This window comes from Tigriopus californicus, chromosome 1 (genome assembly GCF_007210705.1).
Source record: "Tigriopus californicus strain San Diego chromosome 1, Tcal_SD_v2.1, whole genome shotgun sequence".
Lineage (NCBI taxonomy): Eukaryota > Metazoa > Arthropoda > Copepoda > Harpacticoida > Harpacticidae > Tigriopus > Tigriopus californicus.
This window is the reverse complement of record NC_081440.1, coordinates 566,578-580,379: the sequence shown is the minus strand read 5'-3', so window position 1 is coordinate 580,379 and position 13,802 is coordinate 566,578. Positions and strand designations below refer to the sequence as shown.

The 13,802-nt window shown below is 41.8% G+C and overlaps 1 protein-coding gene across 1 annotated transcript; it reads left to right on the top strand.

The window, feature by feature from the left end:
* The first annotated feature begins 9,425 nt into the window (after positions 1–9,425).
* On the top strand, positions 9,426–11,880 carry LOC131882912 (uncharacterized). Its single transcript, XM_059230202.1, is given in 3 exon segments — positions 9,426–9,584; positions 10,139–10,942; positions 11,076–11,880. Coding segments are annotated over 3 exon segments (1,026 nt in total). The 5' UTR covers positions 9,426–9,566; the 3' UTR covers positions 11,280–11,880.
* The last annotated feature ends 1,922 nt before the right edge of the window (positions 11,881–13,802 follow it).

Here is a 13,802-nt window from a genome sequence, read left to right as displayed (position 1 = left end):
ATAAAAGGCGCTTAAAACCTTTACATTATTCTGTCACCCGAAAACAAGTTTTATTTCCTTTTTAGTGCAAATAAAAAATCATTAGTTAATGACTTAAAACTCAGGCTTTTTAACCTAAAAATTTGCAATTTTGTGTACTTGTTATACTAAAAAACCAAGAACCAAGAGAAAAGCTCCCTAATTCAGATTTTCAAAATCTTAGATCTGGCTCTAATTTTTATAAAATCTTTGAAAAGAAAATTCAATANTGAATTCGTTCTTCATCTGGATGGATAATTGCTTTGCCTCATAGTCCCCAATTTGAATACCTCTATCTGCTTTTCACTATAGTTAGTGTCTCAACTTTCGTGCTCTGCGCGTAAACATCGCTGATGGAGTACCCCCATTATTCATGCGATTATGAAGGCGCACCACCTAGACAAATTCGTATGCCAAAATCAGGGTCTAGACTCACTCAGCACCGAACAACAAAGGACTTCTTGTCTCATTGCTCGCCATGCACGACCAACATCCATGGATTTTTTTCGATTTGACTGACAATTTTGGGTTGCGAAACATGGCTGCCAGCGAACAAGAGAGGTTTTGATCAGGACATGCATCACAATACGAACAATCGTCAAAACAGAGATCCGAGGATCTTCCCATACATGCAGAGTCAATCATTGAAACACACCGGATCCCAAGTGCCAATAAGTACCAATTTATGGTGGGGGCCACCTCCAGTTGGAGGAGGATCTGGTCATTTCCGTTTCCACTTGATCATCCCGGCCAACATCAGTAACAACGACAATTGTCTTGGAGAAGGATGAAAAAATCAGCCCTGGATTGGCCTCCTCGAATTCAAAATCATGGCTCACCTCCAATTTTAGTGTCAGGAGATCAATATCAACGTAGATCTTGGCCGAGGGAAGGTTTAATGATCAGAGTAATCAAACTCGGCTTGCTTGAGGAGAATGTTTAGATTTTTGAACCATTTTCCTGGTTGATTTACTCTGGTAGAAGAATCAATGGATCCTTTTGGGAATGATTAGGCCCCTCGCATCACGAACAATCTCAACCATTCTAAAAGTCATAAAATCGACGGGTTCTTTATTTGCCTGACCCAAACTCGGCTCATCCTTGCCACAATGGTTGGCTTTCAAGTTTAATAAAGAGAGTATAGCTTCGCGTATTCAAGCCAGGCCTAAGCTACAATGCTAAATGGCCAAAAGGCGTGATTTATTGCGAATGCAAGTTCATAATAGCGAATATGAAATGATGCTGTCGCTATTGGAGTTATGGCATCTTTTGTCACATTGTTTCGCGGTGCCACTCGACAAAATCCACGCTCGGGTTTACCCACGCAATGTGCAAAAGTTGGGAAAAATGTAATTCCAGTTTGGGATGTCTACTGATTGACCCTTCATTCGAAATGTTCACACTGACATGCCAGTCCAAGATATCAAGAGATGATAACTATCATACAAGCTATCTATTTGACACTGAAATTTATGATAGATCCCGGTTTTTTTTGAAAGCTTTGTAGAGACTGAATAAACCATATATGGACCAAAACCATATGTGAATAATACTCCGGCGAAAAAAAACAACAACATCCCTTGCCGTTTCGAATGCAATTGGATTCATCAACTTTAATCAAACAATTAGGCAACAAAAAATCAGGATTCGTAAAAAACTTGGCATTATATATTACTTTTTACTATACGCTACATACTGTAGACGTAACTGATGTATTTTCGAGCATCTCTTACATGTGAGCTCTGCCCATATTCGACATCTTGACGACTCGTGTTTGGGTACGGCTTTCAATGAGATGAGATAGCAAGCCCAGTGACCCACCATCGGTATTGGTGACGTAACCCCGGCGCCTTTTGGGTCATCAAGTTTGATCTCTCCCCAAGAGTCCGACAAGGTGCTCACTCACCATGGGATTAACGAGCAAATTCCCCGCCAATGTCAAGTCTGTGGGGCGAGTGGCCAACCTGAAAAAGGGGTCGGTGATGGGGACCAAATACACCTCCTCATTTTCAATTACAAGTTTGAAGTCAAACCCCAAACGAATGGAATACTAGAAGAACCGCATGATCGTTCAGGAGAACTGTTAGGTATTGATTAGTGACGTAAGGCGGAGTGCAAGATGCCCTGAGTCTCTTTGTGATTCTGCAGAATCACAAGAAAAACATCTTCAATCATTCGTCAATTATCCATCCCTGTCATGGATTTTCAGCAGGCATTCATTTGCTTTTTTTGAGCATGGCTAACTTTATGGCCCCAAATGGTGTTTGTAATGTGGCAGTAATATATTTTCAAGAACACAAGATTTGACCCATCTTGCCGTCAAAGACTCGCCAAAGATAGGACTACCCAGAAATATCTTCCACATTTAATTGCCTCACCCATACTCCTTTTGGACGGATAACTAGTAGACTAAGGGGATGCCAGAACCCTGCTTGGTTGGATGGCTATGCAACACAAGGGAAAGATCCATGAGATGAAATTTCAACCGTGCTTATTCAAACATCCGCTTACACTCACAATTATTGTATGGCTTTCAAATAGATGGACCCATATTTTCAAAGAGATACGTTTCATCTAGACCCAAAATTGGATCATTTACTTTTTTTTTGAAAAATGGCTCTCTTCCCAAGATGCCGTATATGCATACATCAGACGACAGTTAAAATCTGTCCAATTCATGAGGTTATTACCCTCGTTCCTGAAATTGATCGTACTATATTGTTTACTGAACGTAGGTATAACCATGCATTAGATGCGAACCTTTCCTCGGATCAACTCCAGACCCAAGACAGAATTCTTGAGAAGAAAACATTTTGGTTCAAAGGTCCACTTGGACGAAGAACCAAATTTAAGTTTGTGTATGGGAATGAGTCTGTGTGTGTGTGTGTGTGTTTAGGAACGTAATTACGGCGACCACTCACCCACTTGCTCGGTCGGGCAGAATGTGCTTTTAAAATCTATGGCTCTTTTGAGTGGAATAAATCTCTGCACGAAATACCATTGCCGTCGCTTTTGAACTTGGTCACTTGCAAACAAGAAGCTACATACACAAAGTGTACTACTACATAGTACTTAGCTAGTTGAATGGCAGGGTTACATTATCTCTGGGATGAGCAAGTATGACGAACATTCCTACAAATATTTTTTGCTTTGCCAAGGCACAACGAACCGCTATTGTCGCCATTTTCCAATGGTTCCCCTTCGTACGAAACCCGGTTTTTGGATTTGGTAAAGAGCGTGTTCCCAAGCATTTTCCTTGGCGTGCGGGAAGCCATATACTACCATCAGTCGACAGATCCCAATAATTTAGCTCTCAGACATGACTCTCTCCAGCATGCCATCGTCGGTGGAAAGTACAAACTATCAGTGGTATCCATTGACAATGCAAGATAAATATATGGTCATTTTTGCGGCCGCTGCGAACGGTAGAGTTGAACAAGAAAGAGCCTTTTTCGTTGAGCTGGACATGGATTGAAGTTAAGACGCGAGTCATCGTTTCAGGGCTCGATGTTTTGAAGTACCTCCTTCATATACAACAGCACTTTGACATCAAAAGCGAGAACTTGAGTATTTTTCCTGAAGTCACCAGCAATTGTTTGGCAAAATATTGTGTTTTTATTATCTCGAAAGCGTGCCACATATCTATTTTCCTCCCAAATGTGCAAAATATTCCTTCATGTCTTACATATCGTACAAGCTTCAATACCTCATATTTATTCAGTTCTAGTTAAATAGATTCAGGTATGCGTTTGAATGGGAGCAAATACTTTGATCAAAAATCATTGGTCCCTTGTAGCCCAAAATAAAAATAAAATTGTACTTATTGTTGAGGTGGTTTTCCTTGCTATTGCCATTTTTAAGCTAATTTACAAAATCATGAATGGGCCAACTAAGAACTTTGCATGTCCCTAGGATTGCAGCTCAGGTTAGAATATAAAACTTTGCAATGTGGTCGAAAAAAAACAGAATATACACATGTTGAAAAAGAGAGCGAGTAATTTTTCAAATATGTAAGCCCTTGTCATGCTGCAGTATTGTAGAAAAAACGAAATTTCTTGCTTAATGGCTTATGAATTGATAGAAATACTAGCTCTTTACTCGTGCAACATTTTATTGTTTCACACAACTATTGCTTGATAACCACAACTAAAATGGACCCTTTGCATTTGTGAAAAATTAGCGGTCTCTTGTTTGCACCTGGCGAGGTGGACATAACGAGCCAGCTGATGTGTAGCATCTTCTAAAAAATTGCCTGAAATATTATACAAAACTCCAAAAAGTTTTTTTTTTCTTTTTCAAAGAGCAAAACTATTCCAAAAAGACTGTTCTCTTGACAAGAAATGTCTATTTTTTCTCGCTTCATCGTGAAAGGAAGGATGATCACAGTCTAGAAATGGTTTTGATAAACCTGGTGAACCTTGTAAGACCTGAGGTCGATCTCTTCCAAGGTTCGGAAAGTCGTTCATGACAGCTAGGATCCATGCGAGACTGGATTGGTGGTGCTTTTAAAAAATTGCAATGCTTTAATTCGTTTAGAGTACAATCTTGCAATGTTTATCCTGTTTTAAGCTTCGTCTCCTCTATCCTATTCGGTACACTTGCAAGTTGTAACTAGTTATGGTAGATACTAAAAACCACAATGATTCCATTATCGTAACTCTTTGTAAAGTCCTTCTTGGATGAGAAAATGATAGAAATTCCACTTTTTCTTCAACAATGCCAAGAACAAAAAATGCTAGACTTTTCAGCCAATCGGCTAGACCAAAAGAAGTTGTTGCGCCATTCAATGACTCTATATCTAAGAAATGAGCTTTCGCCAGCACCAAACAAATTGTTGATTGCTTCATGCGTTAAGCTTGTAATAAAGCTGCAGTTTTGAAATCGTGTTTGTACTCCCTCACATAAATATATGAGGCATTCTATTTTATAATGATATCAAAGAATTTTTTCAACCAATATACCGTAGAAGATTAGAGTCACCCGAATTGTTCATTTGAGAAAAGAGCACAGTTTGTGATCTGAATGGTGTTATTCCATAAGTACGAATAGTCTGATCTTGGTACGAATTAAATATTGAATCATCCAAAGCGCAGAGTGAGGTCTGTATTGAGTGAACACATTTCGGGACAGACTTTGATTGAGCTAATATTAGACAAGCAACAGCAATGTCAAAGCACAAATTTCTGATTGTTGAATGGCCATCTCTTGGGTGATTTTTCACGAGCGACAATAAACTACCTCAAATCACTAGTTGGTTCTGTGATGACTGATGACTAGTCATCACAGACGTGCAGTACTTGCCGTTTCGATCGATCCCCGGCTGAGGTGAAAGAGTTGAAGTCTGTATTTGGATTGCTTGTTTGAGTTCAGGCGTTCGAAAAGTTTTTTCTAAAACTTTGTCGTGTTAATTGTTTCTTTTTAATCATTAATCTATTAGAATATTAACACTCTTCCAATTATTATGATTCCTGTAAACGAATAGGGTGAACATGTCTGGGCTGCAGAAACGAGGTTCTGATTGGCCTCCCTCCTCAAAGATCAATTGCTCTGATAGTTTGTTCTTGATATGCTGTTCTTGGAAACGGCGACCACAACAATGGCCAATTCTCCACGAGTCATCTTAGAGTTTTTTTCCACCTTACACTCACCAGGGTCCTTGAATTCCGATCAAAGATTATTCGGGGGTCACCTCAACATGAAGGGTTTTCCAATTATGACACTGATTGAAAACGAAACACACTCCTGATGGTTGGTATTGGTAGGTACGATGATTTAGAGATTTTTCTGTGCCCTTTGGCCTTCTTTTATAACTCATCTTTTTACATGATCCGTTGCTACTTGCTTGTACCATATTCTTCATTTTCTTTGGTTCCTACTTTTCTAAAACTTTCACAACGGAACATTTTATCTCTTGGCACAAATACTTCTTTTCGTGTCCAGATAAACATTTTTTACGTTTCAAATGTTGTGGCATGAATGTTTGATTAAAATGAAGCCAACCCTTAAGTGGAAAGATTTTCATTTTCGGATTGATTTATCAATCAATGCATTTAGTATCATTTCAACCTTCCAAAGTCCATTTTTTCCTATTGTTACAAAGGATGATACATGTTTTTTTGTGGACTTCCTTACCGCTACCAGGATTGGAATCCCAGCAGATCAAGGCGTGAAGATTATATATTTTACTTGACTTTTATTTATATATATTATTTGATCGACCAACGAATTGGAGTTGGCTGATGTAGCTAATCCTTGAATATAAGGTTGATCTGGAATTTTAGTCAGAAACTTGTCCAAGTCTGACTTAAATCTTGCTACTGGATCAACGCCTACATAAGCCCTACGAATATTTGATGTCACTTCGATTCAAGTTTCGTCATAGCCAGCCAGCTTCACATAGGCATATTTTTTTTATTTTTGGCAGTGATATTCTAGCTTTTTCTGATAGATTGCCTGCTTAAGTCAAAATTGGGCACTTTGAATGACTTGAAAGGATCGGGGAAAAAATTACCGTTGCTTTGTTCGATAGATTCTGTTCTCGATCATTCAATCAAGCCAGGGATGTTCTCGGATGGATTGGGATAAAGTGCTCTGTGAATGAAAGAGGCACAATTATGAGAGCATGAATTAGAGTATCAGAAGTTCGATTATTTTGCAATTGTACCTTTCACATCTATGCTAATACTTTATGCAATGGAAGATGATTCCGGTTCTTTTTCGCTTAGATGATTTCAATCGTTTCTGATTGAGATCTTTCAACCTTGGCCAATTCTGTCATGATAAAGATGGCGCAGATGACCTTTCCACATTTGATATGCATTTGCGGTGCGCTAACACTTACTCATCTTGATGGTGATACAATTCTAAAAATAGAAAAACGGTTTCAATACCCACAAAAGACTTAATGGTTCATGAATAGTTCCATTGGAGACGTTGCTAAATGTCACAACCCTTTTAATGCCAGGAATTTTAATGATCGAGGCAAATTCGTCTGAGATGGGAATCCCCTCTTCTTCGCCCTGACGTTCCCCAACGTCGCTCATAGAGACATAGTCACAGATCAGGTGAGATTTCTTCGAGCTGACCTTGACGCTTCTGAGAATTGCCGAGAGGCCAAGAACCTCGTCTTTGCTGTACCAAATCACATGGCAAAACACTGCCAAAATTGTCTTGCTCATCCGTCTCCCAAGGAATTTGGTCAGCCATTTTATGACTTGCTGGAATGAAAACCACAACCAGCAACGTTAACGAAGTTATGGCAAATACACAAAGTAGGTAAAGACTTCTATTCCAGAGACCTGAACCAGGTAAATACGAAAACACCTTAAGGTGGGTGTCATCACCTCGTTTTTTGAGCATAAATCAGAGCAAGATTTATGATGTCGTTGATAAACTGTCTTTTTATTCACAAGGCATACCTCAACTGGCATCTTCAACTGAGGTTGAGGGGTTCTGAATGGTGCATATTAGGGCCCCATAATGTCTTTGTTCTACGTCGTTAATATGGAATGAGATATTTGCAAAAACAGACTTGAGAGAATACACCCTATGATCATTTTTCAGTGGCTCACAAGCCACCGGGAGAGGTGCTGGGATTGATCTTCAGGTACCTTACCAGGCTCTAGTTTGAATTCTATAGAAGCGACAAGATGGGTCAGGCCAATGATGGCCAAATAAGCCAATAGCCCATAAATGAGCACAGTCCTGTTTGGCCGTTTTAAGTAAATGTCGAGCAGCGAAATGTTGAGCAACGCTTAATTAATACAACCATCGTTACTACCTGACATGAATATCCTTCTTCTTCTAATGGCTTTAAGACATCCAATCTCCATCAAGGGTGCATACAAAAAGAAGATGAATGAATGTTTTATGGAATTATTCTTAGACTGGCCAAAAAAGTCTTCCCTTTGGCAATAGAGACACGTCTTCCATGGCCCATCGCATTCACTCACAACTCACAATAAAGATTGAAGATGCACCCAACACCGGTATACGCGAAGCTTCTCCTACCTACCTACCTATCTACAAGTACGTAAAGTACAGTACAGTAGGTCCGTAATCGTGGATTCTTGAAGGCATCAAATACGATTTCTGGCCGTTGGCATGAAGCACTCAAATTGCAGCATGTCAGTAAGTGAACAAGTCTAATAATCAACGTCAAACGGGGTAGATCTCCGACCAAAGATGCCTTTCAAGGAACCACCACTCAAGTCGAGGCCTTAAAACAAGTTCGTCTTCAAGATGGAATTGAGGAGTTGGTGGTTGGTGCGTTTAAACGTGCCATACCGGCAATTCAAACGTACGTCACCCTCAAAGAAGGCAAGCTAAGAGTCAAAATCTGGCTTGGTAACACACCTATGGGTATTCATGACCCAGGCCCTCCCCCTCAATCGATAGGTATTCTAACATCAAGATGAGATCATCGCCATAAGTCCTAGAGCTACAAGCTGAACTACTGGTCATATGCAGTACTTATCCCCAATGCAAAGTTGTAGTTCCGTTTAGGTGGCCCCATTTGAAACCCTATCCATAAAAAAGGTTTGTTTCCATCACATTTGTGGTTTGAAGAATCATATCTCAAATTTAGGAATCGCGGAGCAATTAATTCATCCGTATAAACCAATTGATCCTTTTGCTAATTCTTGGCGTGTTGATAAATAAGAAAGCCATGGCCGCCTTCACGTAGGTGATGTGTTCGTACTTTGTACTTAATTTTTGAATCCCATTATCTGCCACAATAGGCATTGCTTTGTGATGGTTTGACCTTGGACAGGTTGGCTTTCTTGGTTTACCCAATGACTTCGCAAGGCACAGATCGAAAATGAAGATGACCCGTCAAGAGGTTCTCCACCAGCAGTTGGCTAGCCATCGATGGATGTCTATCTCCCCATGCGAGGTGGGTAGAAGTTAGTACGAGCAGAATAGAATACGTAGCCGTTTCATGATGCTCCACAGTCAATGGAAGCGGCAACAGGATCGTCAGAGAGAGAGAGATGAATGCACCTCTTCAAATTGGCCCGAAGTACACCATGACCACCAAACCACGTTCAAAACTCACACCTTCTTGGTAATGATCCACAAGCTTATCCAGCCAAGAAATAAACTCAAGACGCAATCTCTGACGTCGCTCTTGGTTACAGAAGCTCAAGTAATTCAGGCATATCTTAGCGTCCAATGACAGACGCGACGACGGACTCAACGACGGACGTATAGACCCATTGGTAGATGAAGGACCGTCGAGGCGCCTTTCCGAACTATCACGGAGCTGAGGAGAAGAAGATGCACCTTGTGGGCCCCCTTTTTGTGCTCTCATTGAACGTCGGGTGTAATGGATGTGCGTGGACAAGCTGGGAGAAGAGGTGGAGGATCAGCTTCAGAGTGTAGAGGCACAAATCTTGCAACGATCTCCAAGATGAAGCACGATAACCCAACAAGGTTTCGAGACAGACGACCTATAAAAGGCCCGAGGATACGGTTGACCAATCAGTCCATGTTGAGCAGTGCTCGTGTCATCTGAACACCTGTAGGCTCTTTACTTTGCTCTAAAAATGGTTGCTTTTGCTAAGGTAAGCAACTTTGTTCCACGAAAATTGTGTTCCCTATTACATTACACCATGCTAATGAATGAGAGTGACGAAGTAAAAATGACCAGCCAATTAGGTTTGCCGGCATTATTGGTGTGCCACAAGAAAGTAGTGCATGAAAAGTATAGTGATGTGCTTTAGAAGTTCTTTTAAAGGCCAGGTTACATTTCCTCCTTTACTCCTTGAAAACAGAGCAATGACCAGCAAGTCCTCAAACAACTTCACAAGAGTTAGGCAAAAGAACAAAAAAGCGAAAGATAGCGTGATTTGATTGCAAACGTGCATGACAAACATAATCATGTTAAATGGAAGCAAACTATCAGGATGTAGTACAAGCGAGCAATAGCGAATAGTCCGGTAACAAAGAACTTCTGGGTGACCTTTTACACGAATCGAGGAGTGTCACGCAGGAAGCTCAAATGAGACGAGTTTTATGGCCTCTCCGTCATTATCCTTGCGATTCAAAGCGACGCTTGCTATGGCGCCTTTCAAGAGCAAAATCCTTAAAGACCTTTGTTTCATTTTGCCTCCCACAGATTTGCCTTTTGGCCCTCGTCGCCACCGCCTCCGTGTCCGGGGAGCGTCGACCCAAGTCTTTGGTTAACACCTTCCCCTTCAACCAGCGCAACCAAGCTGCCGGTGCTGCTGCTCATGCTCACCATGATCACCATCATCATGACGATGGGCAGCACGCCCATGCCGTGGTAGAATCCGCCCCTGCTCGTGCATCCCGTCAAGGCCAAGGAAACGAGGTCGCTCTGGATATCGGAAGCATTGCCGCCGCCGGTGAGAGATGTATTGATAAGGTCGTCATGGTCGAGGAGACCGAATACGACGAGGAGATCGAGTGCCACCATAGCTACTCTGAGCGATGCCACACCACCTAAACCACCGACTTTGAGCCCCAACAAGAGGAGGAGTGCGAGGAGAACTTCAAGAAGAGCTGCTTCATCGAATACCGAAAGGTGGCCTTTGAAGAACCCATCAGGTTCTGCCACACCCCATTGATCTGCGAGGGCGAAGGACCCGAGGAATGTAAGACCGTGTACGAGACCCAATGTGAGACTCGTTACCACGAGCATGAGGTCGAGGATGATGTCGTAGATTGCGAGACCATTCAAGAGGAGAAGTGCGAGGATGTCACTCAGGGATATACCACCGAGCAAAAGTGCACCAAGTGGCCCAAGCAAGTGTGCTCCAACGAGAAGAAGACTGTCAAGAAGTACACCCCCGAGACCGACTGTAAGAAGGTCGGCCGTGAGCTCTGCGGACCCTCCGGTTGCGTGCCACAACCCGGACCTGAGGAGTGCTTCGACAAGAAGGAGACTGTTGTCCAAGAGGTAAGTGCGAATCAATCACGAAACGTGTCCAAACTTTCGGACTAAGACTTTGTAGACCTTGTCTATCCCCTATGAAGTGAGTTAATTACCGAAGGTTACGCAAATTAATCTTCACACTCATTTGACAATTTAGGTGCCCGAGGAGACTTGCAACTTGGAACCCCAAAGATCGTGCAAGCACGTCACCAAATTGGTGCCCCTCCTCAAGCCTGCCGAGGAGTGCGTGGACATCCCCAAGGAGGTGTGCTCCCGATCCCGCAAGAACCCCCGCAAGGTCCAAAAGCCCGTGGTCAAGAAGTGGTGCTACGTGCCCTCCGAGCAATCTGGTTTGGCTTAAGATGGATCCTCTCAACTCAATCCAACTCAAACAGCCCCCCACAAAGCTTTATGACCCGTTGCCATTCCTTGCAATCATCAGCACTGCCAGTCCGGATGATGAGGACACCCCTGCAATCTCGGCTCGATCCATTCTGGCCTTTTTATCTTCGTTTCTGTGTCGTGACCATCAGTCTTTCGCCAGCGTTTTCTGCTATCTCTCGCTCGGCATTCACAAGCTTTTGATTAACCCACTCTCCCCCCGCAAACTAGTCTCCCTGAGAAACAATTAAACGAAACTTCAACCCTTCCTTCAGAAATCAAAGTCCGCGTTTGATGCGGATCACTGCCATGAATTGCGACTGCCGCCTCTTGATGAGGCCATCAACTCCAATCAATCTCACAATGGAAACACCCTTGGGCATTATTGACACCAAAAGGCACTTCTTTGAGAACCAAAAGCAATTCGTAATTTTTAATTTTTCGACACATAAGGACCATCTGGTGCTCAATCATTCGTTGGGGAATGCAACCCATCCCCATGAGAGATCGAGTGATCTCAGAAATGTGAACGAACGTGAAAAAGAGTGATTACATTGAAATACAGAGACCATTTCATATCATATCTCCCCGTCCTAATTGTATCGTTCTAGAGCCATCTTGTCCTCCAGTTTGGCTGTCAAGATGAACTCGATCATCTAGCAAGAGCACCAAACCAGGGGGATAATCTTGGTTGATCTTGAGATTAGTCACACACTCACGACTTTAGATAAAAATGGAGCACGAGCTGGCAAAGCTAAAGGAATATAGCCAAGCCTGTTACGATGTCGGGTTTTGTCAATGTGGATGAGAACTGTCTTTCAACGTTTTGAAGGCATGTTTGTCTCAAAATACTGAAAAAGAACAACAAAAACACGCTACAAAAGCCATTATCGCCTCGTCTTTTTGAATGCTCTATACGTAGAGTATAATACACTATAATACAGGAATCATTTTATAAAACGTAGAGAACCAAAAAGAACAAGATTGCTGTTAATGATATATTCATGTACAGTTCATAAAAGTTCATTACATGTGGTGTTTTGCTATCCTCTCCGGACTACGAATTTTTCTGAACCTCTGTACGTATGTATGTTTGGACAATGACTTACACCGTGTCCCGCTATGGCAATATTTCAGCACGACGGAGTACGTAGTCACTTCGCAAAAGCGACCACTAAATGGATCAAGAGCAAGCTCTCCTTTTGCTGGGGGAAGGGGGTATGGCCCCCGAATAGCCCTGACCTCTCTCCCATCGATAATGTTTGAGCTATCCTCCAGCAAAAGCTTCATGAGTCCAAGATGCAGCCAACTAATCTAGCTGCTCTTGAAAAAACAGCTCCATCAAGCTTGGGCCAAAATATCTCCAGAGATCCTTTAAAACTTGTTCAATAGGATGCCAGGTCGAATCAAGGCTTGTTTGAAGCTTAAGAGAGGATATATTGGAAAGTTATTAAACGTAGATCTACTCTCTTTGGACCAGGGCCTTGTTTTTTGTTGATGCATTTAATACGGGACACGGTGTATAGTTTCATTTGGAAAATGCCATCCAAAGGCAATTTTGTTCCTTCTGATGTCCTGTTTTGAAAAAACACCCTTGCAGGTGATTATATTTTCGTTTTGGAAAGTATCCGTGCTTACATACCCTGCATTGCTGTTATTTCGTAGTGATTCTTCATCAGCAAGCGTGTCCAAAAATTGTTATCAATATTGACAAAAAGTCTATGGTAGGATAGTGCCGGATAGACATCTCTAATGAGTGTTTGGGTTTATTTTGGTGCTTTCATGTGGGTATTTGGGAAAGAGATGCAGAGTTGGTTTTTTACCTCAATCGTGCCTCCAAGACAATAAATGCGAGTAAATTGCTGGAAAAGACTGGACTCGTGCCATTCTCGATAGGTTGCAGTTAATGTAGTTATTAGCAGTTTGGTAAATTTTAGTGGTTGTCCTGTTGTCCTACAGAGCACTGCAACGAGTTGGTGCTTGATTATAGCATGGACGACGTTACACTGGACATATTTGACGCCGCCAAATGTACCCCAATAGTCAAACGGAAATTTTAGAAACCACTGAATTCAACCTCCCGACCAGAAATTGAAAAAAACATGGTCACGCTCTCTAAGCCAGGCAAAATTCCTCACCATGAACATTCAAAATTATAGGGAGGAACATGGCCAGTTTTAAGCTGTAGCTTGAGGAATTCTTGTCTAACGGGATTTTTTTTCCTATTGTTCAAGTTTTTCAGCTTTCCAAGTTAAGTTGAGGTAAACGGGTGATACATGATGGACGAACCATGATATTTGACTTGTTCGAATAAAAATTACAAGTGACAAGAATTTTTGTAAAGTTCCAAAATATTTTTGATGTGAGTGGTTGCCAGGAACATCCAAGCACTCCTTGAAAGTGAATCAGACGTGTTTTATTAAATGCAGAGCGAATAAGGGCCCAACTACCACACGCTCCTGGAAATCCAATGTCAATCATTTTGAAATATAAACAACAATAT